Here is a 17,922-nt window from a genome sequence, read left to right as displayed (position 1 = left end):
GACTTACTGGAAACTGATTGTAGTTCTTGCCTTGATTTTCAGACAGTACCTGTAATGAGAAACAGTAAAGAAAACAGACTAAGAGGAAACAAAGCGTTCTACGCGGTGGGTTTCTTACTTAGTGTAGTGACCTATTTGTTAAATATTCATGACTCACAAGGTGCAAGTGGCCATTCTAGTTGAACGAGGTTCGGAGAGGCCTTTGTAGAATACAATTTTTGTTTTTGACTTTGAATTCTTAAGCCTTTAAGTAAATACAGTTGCATCTGCTGCAAATCCTGCTGTCTGACTTCATTAGCCCAGCCCATTATCATCCTTTCATGAGGCTTTTATTTTTTTTAATTTTTATTCTAGAAAGAGGGGTTGTCTCCTGCTACGTGTAGCCAATGGGGTATGTGACCATAGCGCCATGACAAGCCTTGGGCTCAGTTTCGTTAATGATGGTTGCCTTGTGAAGATTGCTGTTTCTTTGTTTCGGTTAAGTTTTCTATAGGCATACTGTTGGATGTAACTTTAGGTGAAAAAGGGATAGAACTAGGACTTTAAAAATCACTTTAAAATATATATAAACATTGTATTTATTTTTTATTTAATTTATATATTTTTATAATAAAAATACATAATAATTATGTTGCAAAACAGTTAAAATGTAGAAAAAACAAGCAGCTGTAATCTTTCCATTCTAGTATAACTACTGTGATCTCATTTTTTTCCTTCCAGTGTTCTTTTTTTTTTTTGAGACAGTCTCATTCTGATTCCTTAGGCTGGAGGTGCAGCGGTGCAATCTTGGGTTACTGCCACCTCGACCTCCTGGGCTCAGGTGATTTTCCCCCTCAGCCTCCTGAGTAGCTGGGACTATAGACACACCCCACCATGCCTGGTTAATTTTTTTGTATTTTTAATAGGGACAGGGGATTTGCCATGTTGGCCAGGCTGTTCTCAAACTCCTGGACTCAAGCAATCCACCCGCCTCAGCCTCCCAAGGTGCTGGGAATCAGGTGTGCGCCACTGCACTGGGCCTCCAGTCTTTCTTTCTTATGTGTAGACTTTACCTAGTTGTAAACAGACATTTCAGAACTAATGTTTGCCTAAGGGAACATAAATTTAGATGTATTACATGGCTAAGTTAAAAAAAATTGTATACTAGATATTAATACTAGAATTCTTATATGCTGAATACAATATTGTATCGAGTTGTAAATACAGAAAGGTACCACCAATTGAGTTATCAGGGTTGTCTTTTTTTTTTTTTTTTTGAGACGGAGTTTCACTCTTGTTACCCAGGCTGGAGTGCAATGGCATGATCTCGGCTCACCGCAACCTCCGCCTCCTGGGTTCAAGCAATTCTCCTGCCTCAGCCTCCTGAGTAGCTGGGATTACAGGCACGTGCCACCATGCCCAGCTAATGTTTTTGTATTTTTAGTAGAGATGGGGTTTCACCATGTTGACCAGGATGGTCTCGATCTCTCGACCTCGTGATCCACCTGCCTCGGCCTCCCAAAGTGCTGGGATTACAGGCTTGAGCCACCGCGCCCGGCAGGGTTGTCATTTATTAGAAATGCAGTAGTGAAGTTGTAAAATAAGGCTGGGCACAGTGGCTCAAGCCTGTAATCCCAGCATTTTCGGAGGCCAAGGCAGGAGGATTGCTTGAGCTAAGGAGTTGGAGACCAGCCTGAGCACATAATGAGATCTTGTCTCTGCTAAAAAAAAAAAAAAAAAAAAAAAAAAAGAAAAAAAAAATTAACTGGGCATGGTGGCGTACGCATGTAGTACAAGCTACTTAGGAGGCTGAGGTGGAATGATTGTGTGAGCCCAGGATATTGAGTCTGCAGGACAGTGAGACCTTGTCTCAAAAAAAAAAAAAAATTTGTAAAATACCGAAATCCTGAAATGGGTCCTTCGTGTTACTCCCCCTCGAGAGTCTCAGTGGTGGAAGGTAGGAATTCCTAAAAGTGACTTATTTTTTTTTTAACATGAACAATTGTACTGCAGAATGAAAGTGACTCTTATCAGGGATCTCCAAGTAGGCTCTCTAAGATGACTAAAACACCAAGTCAGGTTACAGTAAAGAAGTTAGGCACGCTCACATGCACACATGTACGTATGAACTGCAATAATGCCAGCGTAAGATAACTTGACCGGAAGTCTATTAGTCCTTTCAGGGTCTGTGTCCTGCAGTTACAGAATACCATTTCGTGTCCGTGATGATCACCAAATTGGCATAGGCTTTTAAGGTTTATCTTCACTTGTGCCCAGAAGCCATCTTATTTGTTATGAGGACACCTTGTTTATACCCTGTCCCAATGACTGATAACATTCCCTTGGAGGCCGAGAACCTCCTTCTTTGGTTGGAAATTATTGAAATGAATGGGAAAAGCAGGTAGAGAAGAGGAGTAAAATAATTAGGATATAGTTGAAGGGATTTGGAGTTAGACGGCCTGTGCTTGAACCTGGACCCATCCTCCTAGGGCTGTGTATTAGGGACAGTAAATCCTGCTCAACCTGACAGGGCAGCTGTGAGGAGAGGATGAAACGTCTTAGGAGAGCATACTTGTAAATGCCAAAGCCCAGTATCCGTCTTCATCCTCAAGCTGAATTGGAAAGGTACACTTTATAATAGAGTGCTGTACATGAAACCACGGTAAACCTCTTAAACAAAACAGCCTGCCTGTGACCTTGTTTCTTTTTCTCCTTCCAGTCTTCAGGCAGTGACAGTGGTGGGAGCAGCAGCAGCAGCATCAACAGCCCGGACAGGGCCAGCGGGCCGGAAGGCAGCGTAGGCCAGACCATCGCTGGATCCAGCCCTGACACCCCTCAGCCTGTGTGTGAGCAGTCCGCGCTGTGCCAAGGCCCCTACTTCCACATCAACCAGACCCTGAGGGAGGCCCACTTCCACAGCCTACAGCACCGCGGGCGGCCTCTGACATGATGCGCCGGCAGTTTCTTGCCTTCTGTGAAGGGACAGCGCTGTGCAGATTTGATATTTCAAGTTACAACTTGTTTTAAAGGAAAAATTGCACACGAAAAATGCCTGTTGGCTTTTCAGTCTATATTTGAAATAACAGGTTAACAGGCAATTGTTTACTTGTGGTTTTGCTGCACTATTGCAATTTCAAAGGGGCTTTGAAGCAATTTTTTATAGGAATCTTTTGAGGGAGGGTATAAAATCCATGTCAAGGTAGTGGTATGAGGAAAACTCATTCTGTGTGTTGAATCCATAGTATGTCCCATTCAGACTGATTTCCAAATCTGTCAATTAGAAACTACTTTATGTAAAGGGCCTTTTAAAAATGCGGGACCTTCCATTTTTTTAATTCAATAAACTAGTAAAGAGTATCTAGTTTCCATGAAAAAACAAGTTTTTTTCCAAAATACAGGAAGCTTGATTCAGTCTTGCACTGAACTTAACTGCCATACTACCTCTCAGTATGTAGATGCTCTGTTGAAAGTGCTGTCTCCTGTGCAACAGGAGAAAAATCAGATCCAATTCAGACTGTGTCAGTGAAGCACCCTCCCTAATAGTCTCTACTCTTTATTATATATTTGTATTTCCAGGGAGAATGTCTTTTAGCTTCTTGTATACCCAGATAATTTCCGTCACTATTCCTCCAGAGTCTGTACCTCAGACTTTAGTAGGAAACACAGCAGTTCTCCAAGTGAAGAAATATGTAATGACTTTTTGTCCTACAAATTTGTTCAGTCAGCAGCTTACATGACCTTGCTGATAGTTCTACCTTGTAGTATCAATAATTAAGGTGTTGTTTAACGCTGGTAAAATGTAAGCTACCTGAACTGATGTCTAAAGCAAGAAGTGTGAAATGATTGGACAAGGATTAACTTGATGCTTAAAGTAACACCTAACAGTAATTAGGGGGCCACATTCCATCCATGCAACTGGAAAGACTGGTGTGGCTTAGAATCAAATGAGCAGAGGCACCTTTAGAAGAAATGAAGCAGTAGTATTTATTTAGGGAGAGACAGATGTGTTGCCGTGTTACTTAGTCATACTAGAGAGCCAGCCAAGTTTGAATAATGAAGGTGCAGACGAGCTGTCTTCTTCACTGATGAGCTGTCTGAACAAGGAGCCAGGAAGTGTCGGGTCACCAGCTGTGGAGCATGCCGGGGAGACGACCTGCCATTGGATGTAGAGAAAAGTGCCTTAGAGTTGACCTGAGCCCTCCTGCCCACTCGCCCTCTGCGCAGCGCCACTCGGAGTCCACACGGCACACACAAGCAGAGCTGAGAAGCACGATGGCTCCAGTCAGAGGACTTTGCTGTCTGTCAGGATTTGAAGAGGACACAGGGAACAGCATGAGCTTCTGTGACAGAACTAGAATTTGGAAATGAGGACTATCCTGGGAAAAGGGTGGACACAGACACCCCTTTCCACGGCCTGTTTCCCAAACGTTGGCAGAACTGAAAGCCTGTCACTGCGGTGGAAACAGTGTTCTGGAGGAGGCTGCAGCACAGACCATGCTTAGGGACTGGATGGTTTTTGCAGGAGCTTTTTTTTTTTTTTAAACTACCATCTCCCAACTTTTAAAGCCAGATACTTGACAAGGATTTCAGATCTTGATGGGTTCGGTAGTAGGGAATATGGAAAGGACACACTGCTGATACTGCGTCTGACAATAAAGCACACAACTCAATGCTGTAAGGAGACAAGCTGTTTGAGCTTTCAGACACACGTGCACACAGCACAATCCAGAAATACCCAGGAGGACTTCTGCGGGCTTAACAGATGGCATCCTACTGAAACGAAACATGTATTAACAAGAAAATGTAAAACTTTTGGGGAAACAAATTTTCTGTTATTTCCCACCCAACTAAAAGGGAAGATAAAACCATCACCACCAGAACAAAACAATTTTTTTCCAAACAAGTACAATCATAGTGCTGGGTTGGCAGTTAACTCTTTTTACCCTACTAAATTCAAGAGCTAATCTCCACCTTGTCCTGTGTATTTTCTACATTTTCTACTAAGAGGCTATTTGGTAGTGTCAGTGGGCATCTTTTACACCTATTAGCTCAAGCTAGTAAAACCTTGTACTTCTCTATTGCGCCGCCATTAAAAGCAGCATTAGTGTATTTTGTCATTCAGTTCTTTATGAGTTATTTAAAAGGGAGCTGATCCGGTGGCTCGTTGGGAGGTGGGGACCCTATCAGCGGATGAGCCTCTTGCTCTTAGCACCAACCTGGGCTTTTGTTTCGATGTTTCTGGTTGATTTAGGCTTTCGAGTGCTTGTCATGCTCAGTGGGAGAAGTCCAAACCTCCAAAACAAGAAGAAAGAATTGAATAGCACAAACAGGCAGCTCCGGGGCCCAGCAGCAGCCTCTTAGCAGCCTTTACCTGATCTGACTGGAGGCCAGTGGCAGTATGTTATGGGGTTCTTGGGAGTTGAATGTATTGCTCCGGGGTGTGAGCTGATTCTCTGTACCAGTCACCAATCCAAACAGAACCTGGCAGACGAGAAGTGGAGCTCAAGAAAATGCAGAGGTTTCATCGTACAGGTAAGAGAAAGGCACTTCTGTTAGTCACCCATCACTACTGTTATTTCTAACCATTTTGGGGTATGATGTTAATGCTTCACAATTACTTTTTATCACTGCCCACAGGTCAGAATCTGAGAGTCAGGGAGTTTTTATTCTTCTTTCTAACTGGATAACACTTTAATAATCCTTATTTACAACTAAAGGGGTCAAATCTTGGTTGCTTTGGTGTGTGTGATTTTAGCTAATCCTCTTTCAGCCCTTATAACTACACTCGGCTATTTGTGTCTTATTCCCCTCCTAACGCTGCATCCTGGAGTATTAAGTGCTGGAGGAGGTTAATTTTGTCATTTGAGCCCGTGGTACTTGGTTCACACTGAGCATGGTTTTGACTTGACTCACAGAAGTTCGCTGCACCAAGCGATGAAGGTTGCTGTTGAGGTGCGGCGTGAAAACATCCAAGTCAAATGGATCAATGAGGGCTTCCAGGTGGTCCGTCACTTTCTCAATTCTGAAAAAAGGATTAGGATCATTATTGTCCACATTTTTTAGGATCAAAAACAGTCTTATGATATCCTAATGCTATAGAAATCCTGAAATTTGATTTTATTCTGCTTGGTTGCTGGTTTAGTACACTTGTCACTGATGATTGTGTTTAAGTCACCCTCAAGAGTTTCAACCTGACAGATGTCTAAGTGAAGTCCACTCCTTCCCCATGTTCTGTCTATAAAAAGGGCACTAAGGGCTCAAATGATACTCAGCAGCTGCTAGGCTGACTCAGAAGAGGGAGAAATGAGAATCCACCTAATTCACTTGGCCATGGCATTTATCCAGCAAGCGACAAGTTAAATTTGTTGGTAATATGAGCACTTACTGTTCAAAACAAACAATGAATGTGCAGTAAGAGGCTGACTCTGGTGGCTTCCCAGCAAAGGGACTGTTTGCTTTTGGAAGAGATTGCCTTGACATAGCTCAGTAGAGGATACGACACCTGGAGTCTGGCTTGCTCCGGCCACTCTTCACCTCTTCAGTCTTGGCTGTCAGAACAGTGTTGAGGTAACGCAGATCATAAAGCAGCTGCAGCGCCCGGTTCTGGGTGACTGGAAATGTACCGTCTTTCTGCAGATGAATTCCCAGTCCACACCCATGAAGAGAGAGGACTTGTTACGTGAGTGTAATAAATAGTTTCATGTTTTGGTTGAGTTTCAGCTTGCTATTTCAGAAGCAGATGGTTTTAATACTCATATGGCCAGTTTAATCTCACAACAAAGCAAGTTATGTTAGAAACTTGGTCTTAAAATTAAAAACCTAACAGCAGGGAAGAGACCTAGCCCTTAAAAAGGTCTCAGATGCTGTAAATTGTTGTTCTAACAGAAAACAAAAAAAGGCTCCTTGCATGAAGTATTTTGAGGAAGCTCATTAGAGGAGACTTACTGAATTCTTTCCAAAATCAGAATTTGTTTGTGGTGGTGGTTTTTTTTTTTTTTTTTTTTTTTGAGATGGAGTCTCGCTCAGTCACCCAGGCTGAAGTGCAGTGGCACAATCTCGGCTCACTGCAACCTCCGACTCCCAGGTTCAAGCAGTTCTGCCTCAATGCTACCGCCTCAAGTAGCTGGGACTACAGATGTGCACTGCCACGCCCAGCTAATTTTTGTATTTTTAGTAGAGATAGGGTTTCACCATATTGGTCAGGCTGGTCTCAAACTCCTGACCTCATGCTCCACCCGCCTCGGCCTCCCAAAGTGCTGGGATTACAGGCGTGACCTACCGCCCTGACCGACCATGTTCCTTTTTCAAAATGTTACTGGCCAGGCGCAGTATCTCTTGCCTGTAGTTCCAGCACCTTGGGAGGCCAAAATGAGCAGACTGCTTGAACCCAGGAATTTGAGAGCAGCCTGGGCAAAATGGCAAAACCGGTCTCTACAAAAAAATACAAAATTAGGTATGCTGGCACATGCCTTGTAGTCCCAGCTACTTGAGAGGCTGAGGTGGGAGAATCTCCTGAGCCTGGGAGGCTGAGGTTGCAGTGAGCCAAGACGGCACCCTTGCACTCTAGTCTGGATGACAGAGTTGAGACTCTCAAAAAAAAAAAAAAAGTGACTAATGAAATGGGATTACACACCAAGGGCAGAACTGCTTCCTAGACGGTGAGAGTGGTGTGAAGGGTTGGAGACAAGAACTCCCCACAAGCGAGCACCTGTGTGTGTCACATGCTGTGTGGCAGGCAACCGTTCTAACTCCCCACAGTCAGCCCTGAGGTAGGTGTGCTGTGGCTGGCATAGGGCACTGTCTGCCTTTTACAAGTGAGGACACCCCTGAGCAGCTGATCTACAGGATCTCATTTGGCCCTGAGGAAACCGAGGTGAATGATTTGCCTGGAGCCCCCAGTGAGTGAGTGGCAGCACTAAGGCTGGAAGCCAGGTCTTTTATTTTGAAGCTCTGATCCTTTTGTTTTTTTAAGAGACAGGGTCTTGCTCTGTCGCCCAGGCTGGAGTGCGGTGGTGGGATCATAGTTCACTGCAGCCTTGAACTCCCAGGCTGAAGCCATCCTCCGGCCTCAGCCTCCCAAAGTGCTGGACCACTGGTGTGAGCCACTATGCTGGGTCTTGGTCTTTCCATCTGTGCTGAGCTGCGTTCTCAGGGAAGATCCGCTTGACCCTTGAGAACACGTGTAAGTAAACTCACAGCACTGGGTGCCACTCCTAAGATAGAGCTTTTTTACCACACCAGATGGCCAGGGCTAGTGATCCTTAACAGTTTGAGTTCTTGATGTGAATTGCTCAAAGCCAAGACAAAGCTAAGGTTGGTTTTTTTTTTTTGGCTTTTTTTTTTTTTTTTTTTTTCTAATTTGTGAGTTTTTTTTTTTTTGAGACAGAGTTTCATTCTTGTTACTCAGGCTGGAGTGCAATGGTGCGATCTCGGCTCACTACAACCTCCGCCTCCTGGGTTCAAGCAATTCTCCTGCCTCAGCCTCCCGAGTAGCTGGTACTACAGGCGCGTGCCACCATGCCCAGCTAATTTTTTGTATTTTTAGTAGAGACGGGGTTTCACCATGTTGACCAGGATGGTCTCCATCTCTTCACCTCATGATCCACCCACCTCAGCCTCCCAAAGTGCTGGGATTATAGGCATGAGCCATCATGCCCGGCCTAAATTTGTGTTTTTAATGGGCAAACATTCAGACACCTACCTTAACCTGTTTTTCTTCGGCAAGTTTCTCATAGGTAGCTACTACTTGGGCCATACAGCTTTTCAGCATCTCCTGTACTGTCACCTTTGGCAAGGCATGGCCTCCAACCCGATTCATTTCCTGGCATAAACTAAACAGGAAGGACTGTACATACCAGGACGGCTAAAAGAACAAAGAAATGTCATGTTGCCAACTTGCACCAATTAAATGACACACAGTGAAAGTAAATCCACTTAATCTTACAGGGCCTATGTGCCAGGACTTCAACCTCTCTCAGCAAGGCTTCTTACAGGCAGACCGTTCGGCAGGCACGAGGCCCCCAGTGAAGTGCAGTCTGCTGTTACACGGTTTGAGGCTGGCCTGGCAGAGGTGCCTGTGTTTTACGCTGCTTACTTCACTGTAAGTAAGTGGTTCTCCAATTAGCACAGAGCCTGTGCTACAAAAGGAAAGAATCGTTAACCGACTTCTTGAACAGTCTGCCATTTCCTCAGCCCTACATCTACTATGCCCCCATAGTAGAAAGTTACAGATGTGGCCGGGCGCGGTGGCTCAAGCCTGTAATCCCAGCACTTTGGGAGGCCGAGGCGGGTGGATCACGAGGTCGAGAGATCGAGACCATCCTGGTCAACATGGTGAAACCCCGTCTCTACTAAAAATACAAAAAATTAGCTGGGCATGGTGGCGCATGCCTGTAATCCCAGCTACTCAGGAGGCTGAGGCAGGAGAATTGCTTGAACCCAGGAGGCGGAGGTTGCGGTGAGCCGAGATCGCGCCATTGCACTCCAGCCTGGGTAACAAGAGCGAAACTCCGTCTCAAAAAAAAAAAAAAAGAAAGTTACAGATGTTACTTTCAGCTAGTCCTCGGAAGTTGTATGTTGAATGATTTTCCAAAATCTTTTTTCTTTTCCACGGAGCAGTTTATTCCCTTTTTCAGCCCATGGTCCCTGCTGGGTTGGGACCTACTCACCTGTGCAGGGAGTCGGATCTTGGATGTGACGCTGCTGCCAGACTCTGCCTCCTCCTGAATTTCCAGCTCATCCCAGCTGGTGGCTGTGGCCAGGACTGAGCCAGCATCATCTAGAAGTAATGACTGGGTGAATCCATGAATCAAAACCTGGTAATAAAAGGCAAATATCCATATAAGCCATTCAGATCCTCTGTAGTTTCTTGAAAATGATCTGTGTAATCCTGAGAACAGCTTAAGCTGCTGAAGCGCTATGTGCAGTGATGGTGTCACTCCTCTTCTGGCTAAATTATCGATGACATTAGCCATGGGAATTTTGTTACTAACTACCCTATAAATGTCAACTACCACTTCTTTTTTTGAGACAGGGTCTTGCTCTTCTCCCAGTATGATTGCAGTGGTGCAATCACGGCTCACTGCAGCCTCGACCTCCTGGGCTCAGGCAGTGCTCCTGCCTTAGCTTCCCAAGTAACTGGGACTACAGGTGTGCACCATCACACCCGAGTAATTTCTGTATTTTTTGTAGAGGGGGGGTTTCATCATGTTGTCCAAGCTGGTCTTGAATTCCTGGGTTCATGCAGCCCATCCATCTCAGCCTCCCAAAGTGCTAAGATTACAGGCATGAGCCACCATGCCTGGCCCAAATACCACCTCTTTAAGATACATATGGAAACTACTGGGAATATGGTGTTTAGTTTAAAGAGAGGAAATCCAGGCAGAAAGTCTTTCTTTCTCATCTGATGCAAGGAAAAAATGCAGCTTCTCTGTCTACAGAATCTAGGCTAAAAATGAATTTGCAAGTTTTACTGAACTTTCTGGCAGAGATTAAGTAGCTGTTTGAAATACGAATTGTTTTTCCTTTACTACTGAAGGAACTGACTGAGGCTGGCAAGACTGGAATATGACAGAGGTGAGACAAGACAGGGATAAGAAGTGATGTCACTTACTTTCACAACTGCAGTGCTCCAGACCCGGTAGCCCATCACGCTCTGCTGGAGGAGTACTTCTTTAACCTCTTGCCACTTGGCCTGTGTAGGAATGATCTCCTGAGTTTTCACCTTTCCCTGTTTTCTCAGAGCCCTAAACTCCCTTGCTGGTTTCTCTGAGCTCTCTGATTTTCCCAGGATGCACTGCTTCAGATGGGGGCACAGCTCTCCCAGGGACTGGCAGAGTCTGGCCATGAAAAGAACGGAGTGCAGCTGGACACTGCTGAGGACATCCTGTCGCCCTTGCACACCTTCTTCGATGCTCTGCAGCTCTGCCCGGATGCAGTCCACGATGTGCCTGATGCAGGCCACAGACTGGGTCCGCAGCATCTCCTGCACCGCCCCAGCATCCGCGTATCTGTCAAAGGCAGAGCTCTTCGCCTGTGCGGGAGAAACATCCTTGGGCAGTGATGAGTCGTCAGAGGGGAGGTAAGCCAGGATGTCATCTAGTTTAACCTTCAGCTTAGAATCCAGGGCAGAGCAGAAGTTCTGTACACACGGACTAATGGCCTGTGCTTTCATGGAGAGGCCGCTACTGGCAAGCTGAGCCCGGTTTGCCACAGTGACCCAGGCAGCATCAGAAGGCAGGTCATTAGGACTCTCAGACCAGAGGAAGAGCGACATGTTGTGCTCAAAGTGGATGTGCTTGTTTGAAGGGGAGCTGCTGGTGCTGCTTTCCAGTTCCTGCAGAGCTGAAACCAGGAGCTCCTTGGAGCTACTGGAGATGGAGTCAAAGCCTTCTTTTGTCAGAGTCTAAAAGAGAATGAGAGAAGAGTTTGAATCACAGTTCCCTGAAGTTTCAGAACTGAGTACCAAATGGTAATTTATCCTAGCATTCAGAATGTTCACCATCTTCAGAAAGATGGCATGGTGTTGGCAGAGAATAAAGCCATTACGATGAACATGGGCACATTCCCGACAAAGTGACAGAGGCCCCATGCCTCTTTCAGCTCTAGACTCTGGATCTATTACTAAGCAGGAGAAGAGTATACCTGGGAAGTGACAGAAGTCTCCCAAGACGGTCACAATACCACCAGAATTGGCCATGAAACAGACAGACCATGTGACTTTCCACCTCACCTGCAATCGGTCAAGGAACAGTTGCTGCATTATATCTTCCCAGAACAAGAGCGGCTTTTCCAGAAGCCGCCGGCATATCACATCCCAGCTGTGATTGGTGGACTCATTGGTAAGTAACTCCCACATGGCGTCCCGGATCCCTGCGAGACCCTTCATGCTCTTCACGTACATGAGCAGGTTGGTGATCCCATTTTTAATGTCTTCATGACACCTGCAACAGAATCATTTCCTTTGGGCTCCATTAGATGCATGATGTCAACATCTTTATTAAGAAAAACATCAGAATCCCATTTGAAAATCTCTTTTCTGAGTTCCATTAGATAAATATCTATGTGTCTCAGAGTGTTGGCACATCTGTGGCAACACAGAGCATTTTGGCTGGATTGGGGTCTGTTGCCCTCTCACCAGGACTACCCTTGCTTCCCTGTGGATATAAGGAAGTCTAGAGCCCTATGGAATGGCTTAAAAAAACCAATGCACTGATCGGGCACAGTGGCTCATGCCTGGAATCCCACACTTTGGCAGGCCAAGGCAGGTGAATCACTTGAGGTCGGAAGTTAGAGACCAGCCTGACCAACACGGAGAAACCCCACTTCTACTAAAAATAGAAAAATTAGCTGGGTATGGTGGTGCATGCCTGTAATCCCAGCTACTTGGGAGGCAGAGGCAGGAGAATCAATTGAACCCAGAAAGCGGAGGTTGCGGTGATCCAAGATCATGATATTATACACCAGCCTAGGCAACAAGAGCAAAACTCTGTCTCAAAAAACAAAAACCAAACAAAAACCCTAAAACAATGCTTTAAGTAAAAACAGGAGTTGCAGAACTCTCACATTCTCACATAAAGAGAGTTTAAAACTCCCACACCTTTTATAAGACAAATTCCTTCTTGGTTTCCCCACAACAGATGATGAATGACCTCAAAGGTGGCAATGGGTCACAGAGTGAGTGGCTGATGGGCAGCACGCCATCCAGGACAGCAGGCTTTCTGCACATGCCTCGCTGACCCTTGTCTGGCCCCACGCAAGGCTGCACGGGTGGTTTCTGCCAGCTGCAGGGAAGCATGTTCTGGCTACTTACATGTGGATCCATTTCTGCAGCGTGTCCTTCAGGTACTCCTGGCTGATGGGATATGCAAGGGTTCGCAGTGTTGGCTGGAACTCGACGACGGATGCTGGCAGGTGTTTAAACCAGCTGCAGAGTTTGATCCCTTCCTGAAGGACACCAGTGCCTTTTCCTAAAGAGAAGGCCAAGTGAGAAGCAATCTAGGCCACCCTGTGAATACTAAAACAGGGAGTCAGGTTGGACGCAGTGGCTCACGCCTGTAATCCTAGCACTTTGGGAGGCTGAGGCGGGTGGATTGCTTCAGCCCAAGTATTCAAGAGCGGCCTGGGCAACAAAGTGAAACCTCATCTCTACAAAAAAGAGACAAAATGAGCTGGGTCATGCTGCACACCTGTAGTTGCAGTTACTTGTGAGGCTGAAGCAGGAGGATCACTTGAGCCCAGGAGGTCAAGGCTGCAGTGACCCATGATCATGCCACTACACTCCAGCCTGGGCAACAAAGCAAGACCCTGTCTCCATCTGTCAGTTGTGAAGAACAGCAAAGATCAGGAGGAAAAAAAACGGGGATCAAAAGAATAGAAATGAGAAATGAGTGCTGTGCAGTCTGAGGATTCTAAAAGCAGAACTTAAGTTGTCACAACAGTAAAAGGTAATGGCTTCCCTTTCCTCCCAATCCTCCTACCTCCCTTGAAGATGGAAGGAAAGAACTGATAACCACTTATCCTGATACTGAGTCATTCATAGCTCTTCAGAGGTGGCCCGTCAAGAAGGGGACAGGCCTGCACTCTGCAACTCTGGGAGGTCCCATTCACCGTGTTCTGAGCATAACGTACCCTCTGGAGTTTGAAACCCAGGGCCCTCCCAAGTCCCCCTGTACTGCTTTGACAAGTTAGCCACTACCCACCTTTCCTGAGAGGGACGAGGTGCTAAATGTAAGCACCTAGAGGGAAAGCGAAGCATAAGGAGCTGGAGTTGAAAGATGAAGTAAGCCAAGATGAGGCGACATTAAGCGCTTCTCTCTGGCAATGGCTGCATTCTTCTGTTTCCTTTCTACCTTTGGCTGTATCTCCTTAGTCAATTTTGCTGACACCTCCATTTGACCTTGGATTTCTGGAGTTCCATAAGGCAAAGTCCTCTGTCATCTCTTCTTTCTGATGATGTTATCCATCCCCACAGCTTCCAATAACAGCCACATGCAGATGCACAACAGCGTGTCTCCAACCAGACCTCCCAGCCTTCTGTTCTGGGCCCTCAGGCACCTGCCCGCTTCACAGTCTCATTCCAAGGCCTCAGGCATTGCCAATGCAACATTTTCTTTTTCCTTTTTGTTTTTTTTACTTTTTGAGGCAGGGTCTTGCTGTCACCCAGGCAGGAATGCAGTGGCACAATCACTGCTCACTTCAGCCTCAACCTCCCTGGCTGAAACGATCCTGAGCTACTCAGCCTCCCAAATAGCTGGGACCACAGAGGCACGCCACCAGGACCCAGCAAATTTTTTATCTTCTGTAGAGATGGGGTCTCACTATGCTGCCCAGGCTGGTCTCAAACTCCTGGACTGCCTCAGCTTCCAAAATGCTGGGATTACAGATGTGGGGCACAGCACTGGACCATTTCAAAGTGAGCCCATCATCGGCCCCTTCAAAACAGCTCCTTTTCTACTTAACTTGGTCACCTGCCTTCTCACAATCTGCCACCAAATCCTCTCTTCCTATACAGACGTCCAAGCCGGGCAATTAGCTTCAACCCTACTCCTTCCTAACCCAAGCCCCCAGTGGCTGACACCTGGATCATGGCAACAGCCTCCTAAGTGAGCTCTTGGCATCCATTCTGGCCCCAAGGGGATCTACTGCCACCTAAAAGCCAAATGCATGTATTTCATTTCAGTTGGGTTAAAAGCTACCAAATAAAAGTATAGGATGCATGGGCACATAGAACAGAAGGTCCACACCAAGCCTGGAAGGTCCCAGGAGGCTTTCATTGTTCTCTGGATAAAGTCTCAACTCCCTAGCCTGGCTCACAAAGCTGGGCATGACCTGGCCCCTGGCCTCACCTCTAGTCTCTGTTCAAGTGACGCTCCCGCTCACCCAAAACCTCTCGGCCTCACTGGCTGTCTTACAGTCTCTCCTTGCCTCAGGATCTTTGCACAGCCTCTTCCCTTTGCCCGGAAGCCTCTTCCTTCCTTCTTCACCTGACTGACTCCCACTCAGCCTTCAGCTTTCAGGTTAAAGGCTTCTCCACGGAATACTTCTCCGACCTTAGTGAGTTCCCCCCATTCAATATTCCCAAGGCAACTTGTACTGAGCCTTTCTAGCAATGACCAATATTGACACTAAATAGACATTTCGCATATTTGTGAGTCTGATACCTGCTTCTACCACTCAACTGTGGCCTCATGAAGAAAGGGTCTCTGCCTGTCCAGTTCACTGCTCCATCCCCAAAGCTTAGCACAGTAGCTGGCACACGGTAGAGGCTGAGCAAGTTCTCAGTTGAATGAGCCGGAATAAAAAGGTTTGGCTAAGAGCTCACCAGTAGGATGCTGGCCTGTGATGGTTTCCAGGGTAGAGAAGAGCAAGCCACACGGCAGGGCTGGATCTGGCAGCAGTCCTTCTGGCAAAGTGTAGAAAAGGGCATGAGCTTGCTTCACGGTGGTGGCCAGCAGCTCCACTAATGAGCAGATCTGAGCCTTGATACCAGCACCTAGAAGAAGAAACCACCACCTTTGAAACAATTACCTTTCCCAGGCTGAAAGAGGACATTCTGGAGGCTTCAGTCTCCCGCGGCTCACCCTTCTCCATCCCATGTTTAAGGACCAAATGTTGGTCAGAAGCCACACCCACCATGGTGTGGCTGGTTGAGAAGTTTCTGAATAGTTGCCTTTCTGGCCAGCAGGAAGTCTGTGAGGGCTTGGCGAGGAGAACTCTCTTCTAAGAGCATTATAGAGCATAGGGCCTCGGCCACAGCTTGGTCAGACACAGCTTGGCATTTGAGCAACATCTTGCTTTCATGCAGAATGGTTGACCTAGAAAAATGATGACAAAGGTCACCAGGGCATTTTTCACACCTTGGGTAAAGAGGTTTGGTACATCACGAAAGAAGACAAACTCCATACACCTGCAGCGTGAAGCTTGGCCACCACCAGAGGTCTTAACGCCACTTACCGGAAGTGGCTGGCAGCTGCCACCTGCCGGATGAGTATCGGAAACCGGGAGAGGACAGGACTGTATCGGGAACTAGAAGAATCCAGCTGGAGCAGGCTGTGAAGGTGGCAGCAGAGCAGGTAGAGCTGTGTGGCATGGAGATACTCAGAGGCTTCCATCGAGCTCCAGATCTTCTCGGGAATTTCTAAGAGGAGCTTGATCTGGGCAGCCATGCTGTAGAACTTCTCCTGAGACGGCTGCTGTGGCTGCAGGGGGAGGCACAGAACTAAATCAGAAGAACAAACAAAAGCAGTCTCAGTGTTCTACAGGCTTGGGAAGAAATCTGGGGGTATTTAAGAATACAAAGCTTTCATGAAGCTGGATTCAGTGCAACTCAGCAAGGCATCAAAGTCCAGTGTAGAAGAGTTGCTGGAGTCAGGTGTGTTGTAAGACCCCATGGTTTTTCCTACACACACGTGCACTTTTGCTCAGACCCATGGAGAGGCAAACTTTCATCTCACTATCTGCTTATCAGTGATCCTCTTCATGCTTCGATGGGAAAAAAAAAAATCTTTAGGAATGCAAGCTGCAGCTCCAATATGAGGATGTGTTTGTTTACCTCCCATCCTTCCTGATCTTGTCTAATCAATAGCGTTCTGGAGAAAGAACACAGGATAAGGACAACCTGAATGATAAAAGCCTTAGTTCTTAAAATGAAAATGTGCAGCTATTAAAAGGTAAGGGTGGCCGGCGCGGTGGCTCACACCTTTGAAGGCCTAGGCCGGTGGATCACAAGGTCAGGAGACAGACCATCCTGGCCACCATGGCGAAACCCCGTCCATACTAGAAAGAACAAAACAGTTAGCTGGGCATGGTGGCACGTGCCTGTAGTCCCAGCTACTCCTGAGGCTGAGGCAGGAAGAATCGCTTGAATCGGGGAGGCGGAGGTTGCAGTGGGCCGAGATCGGGCCACTGTACTCCAGCCTGGCGTACAGTGCCAAAAAAAAAAAAAAAAAAAAAATTAAAAAAGGTAAGGGCTTGGCCGGGTTTGGTGTCTCACCCCTGAATCCCAGCAGTTTGGGAGACCCTGTCACATACATACATACAGGTAAGGGCCTGACGGCTGGGACTACCCTCAGCAACTCCTCAAGGGTGGAATTGCTCTTTGGGATTGGGGAAGGTTGGGATGAGGAATAAATGACTTGGAGAGCAGGTGTCAACACAGGGAAGAAATCTGCGAAAAGCAACGTCAGGAAATGTTTTATAAAGGGGAGCGTTAAACGGTGTAGACAGAGACCCCTGGCGTTTTCCGCTAAAATTGAAAGGAGCCCAGTGAGGTGAGGGAATCCAGGCCCGGAAGTCGGGGAAAGCTCCTGAAGAAACCGCTGAATGGCATTTCCACGGCCGATCAGCAGCCGCATCTGTGCAAGGGAGGTTGGCGTCGTCCCTCGGGGGAGCCCAGAGGGTTAGAGGCGGGAGGCTCCTGGCTAAGGAAGGTAAGGATTCGCGGGGTCCGGGGCTGACCGGCGCGGGGCGGGGGACGGGAGGTGACCTGCAAAGGCCAGGGGCTCCGGGACGCGCCTGCGGGGCCGCAGGGCGGGGGTGCGGAGACTGACCTGCGGGGCCCGCGGTGGGCGGGGCGCGGCCGAGCCGGCCTGGCGGAGGCGGGCGCAGTACTGGTCCGTGGCCTTCACGGCGTCCACCAGCCCCACGGCGCAGCGGCGCATCTGGCCGATGGTGTCAGCCGCCTCGATCAGGTCGCGGTACCGCTCGCCCACCATCTGCCGCAGCTCCTCCTTCTTGTGCTCGATCTCGGCCCGCACCTGGCGCTCCAACCCGCGGATCTCTTCCGCTCCATGCGTCTCGAAAAGAGCCGCGGGGTCGCGCAGATCCAGCCGCTTTAGCGCGGAAGAGGCTGCCGCGGCCGCCATGGTGCACTGGTCAGCCTCCCGCAAGCCACTTCCGCCCTTCTTAGTCCCGCCCAGCCGCCATTTTGGTTCGGGGCGAAAG

At 47.5% G+C, this 17,922-nt stretch overlaps 3 protein-coding genes across 7 annotated transcripts in view; 2 read left to right on the top strand and 1 right to left on the bottom strand.

Annotated features, from left to right (window-relative positions):
* The window catches only part of VCF1 (VCP nuclear cofactor family member 1), a 26,599-nt gene extending 18,188 nt beyond the window's left edge, over window positions 1–8,411 (top strand). The window contains exons 3-4 of one of the 2 annotated variants that reach the window (XM_039475878.2): window positions 43–105; window positions 2,699–8,411. In XM_039475878.2, the coding sequence (XP_039331812.1) occupies window positions 43–105; window positions 2,699–2,929 (294 nt within the window). In that variant the 3' untranslated portion in view covers window positions 2,930–8,411. The remainder of the gene's footprint in view (window positions 1–42; window positions 106–2,698) is intronic. The other variant, XM_003931781.4, reaches the window with a different exon arrangement.
* Window positions 3,939–17,868, bottom strand: COG1 (component of oligomeric golgi complex 1). 4 transcript variants are annotated; one of them, XM_039475873.2, is made up of 15 exons: window positions 17,529–17,868; window positions 15,934–16,178; window positions 15,613–15,794; window positions 15,302–15,472; window positions 12,791–12,947; window positions 11,711–11,921; window positions 10,592–11,383; window positions 9,648–9,794; window positions 8,681–8,842; window positions 6,482–6,609; window positions 5,893–6,001; window positions 5,351–5,460; window positions 5,196–5,271; window positions 4,715–4,749; window positions 4,048–4,132 (listed from the first exon to the last, which is right to left on the bottom strand). In XM_039475873.2, exons 1-14 carry the CDS (start codon window positions 17,841–17,843, stop codon window positions 4,735–4,737), a joined length of 2,820 nt encoding a protein of 939 aa, XP_039331807.1. In that variant the 5' UTR covers window positions 17,844–17,868; the 3' UTR covers window positions 4,048–4,132; window positions 4,715–4,734. The 4 variants fall into 4 exon arrangements, with proteins under 4 accessions (XP_039331806.1, XP_039331805.1, XP_039331808.1 ...); XM_039475872.2 differs by having other exon boundaries at window positions 3,939–4,749; XM_039475871.2 differs by lacking the exon at window positions 4,715–4,749 and having other exon boundaries at window positions 3,939–4,132.
* The window catches only part of SLC39A11 (solute carrier family 39 member 11), a 541,921-nt gene continuing 541,039 nt past the window's right edge, over window positions 17,041–17,922 (top strand). The window contains exon 1 of the mRNA XM_074388916.1: window positions 17,041–17,408. The gene's annotated coding sequence lies outside the window, so the exon portion shown is untranslated. The remainder of the gene's footprint in view (window positions 17,409–17,922) is intronic.

This window comes from Saimiri boliviensis, chromosome 17 (genome assembly GCF_048565385.1).
Source record: "Saimiri boliviensis isolate mSaiBol1 chromosome 17, mSaiBol1.pri, whole genome shotgun sequence".
In the NCBI taxonomy this organism is placed as follows: Eukaryota; Metazoa; Chordata; class Mammalia; order Primates; family Cebidae; genus Saimiri; species Saimiri boliviensis.
Note: the sequence above shows the minus strand (reverse complement) of the source record. Positions and strands in the feature narration are given on the sequence as shown.

What these genes read in the sequence shown, in the direction of transcription:
- COG1 (XM_039475871.2), bottom strand. Translation starts at nt 17,843, where the DNA reads ATGGCGGCCGCGGCAGCCTCTTCCGCGCTAAAGCGGCTGGATCTGCGC. An exon ending in GCCCACCGCGGGCCCCGCAG is followed by an intron (nt 16,179 to 17,528) that starts GTCAGTCTCCGC and finishes CTCCCCCTGCAG; the next exon opens with CCACAGCAGCCGTCTCAGGA. An exon ending in TGTTCCTTGACCGATTGCAG is followed by an intron (nt 11,384 to 11,710) that starts GTGAGGTGGAAA and finishes ATTCTCTTTTAG; the next exon opens with ACTCTGACAAAAGAAGGCTT.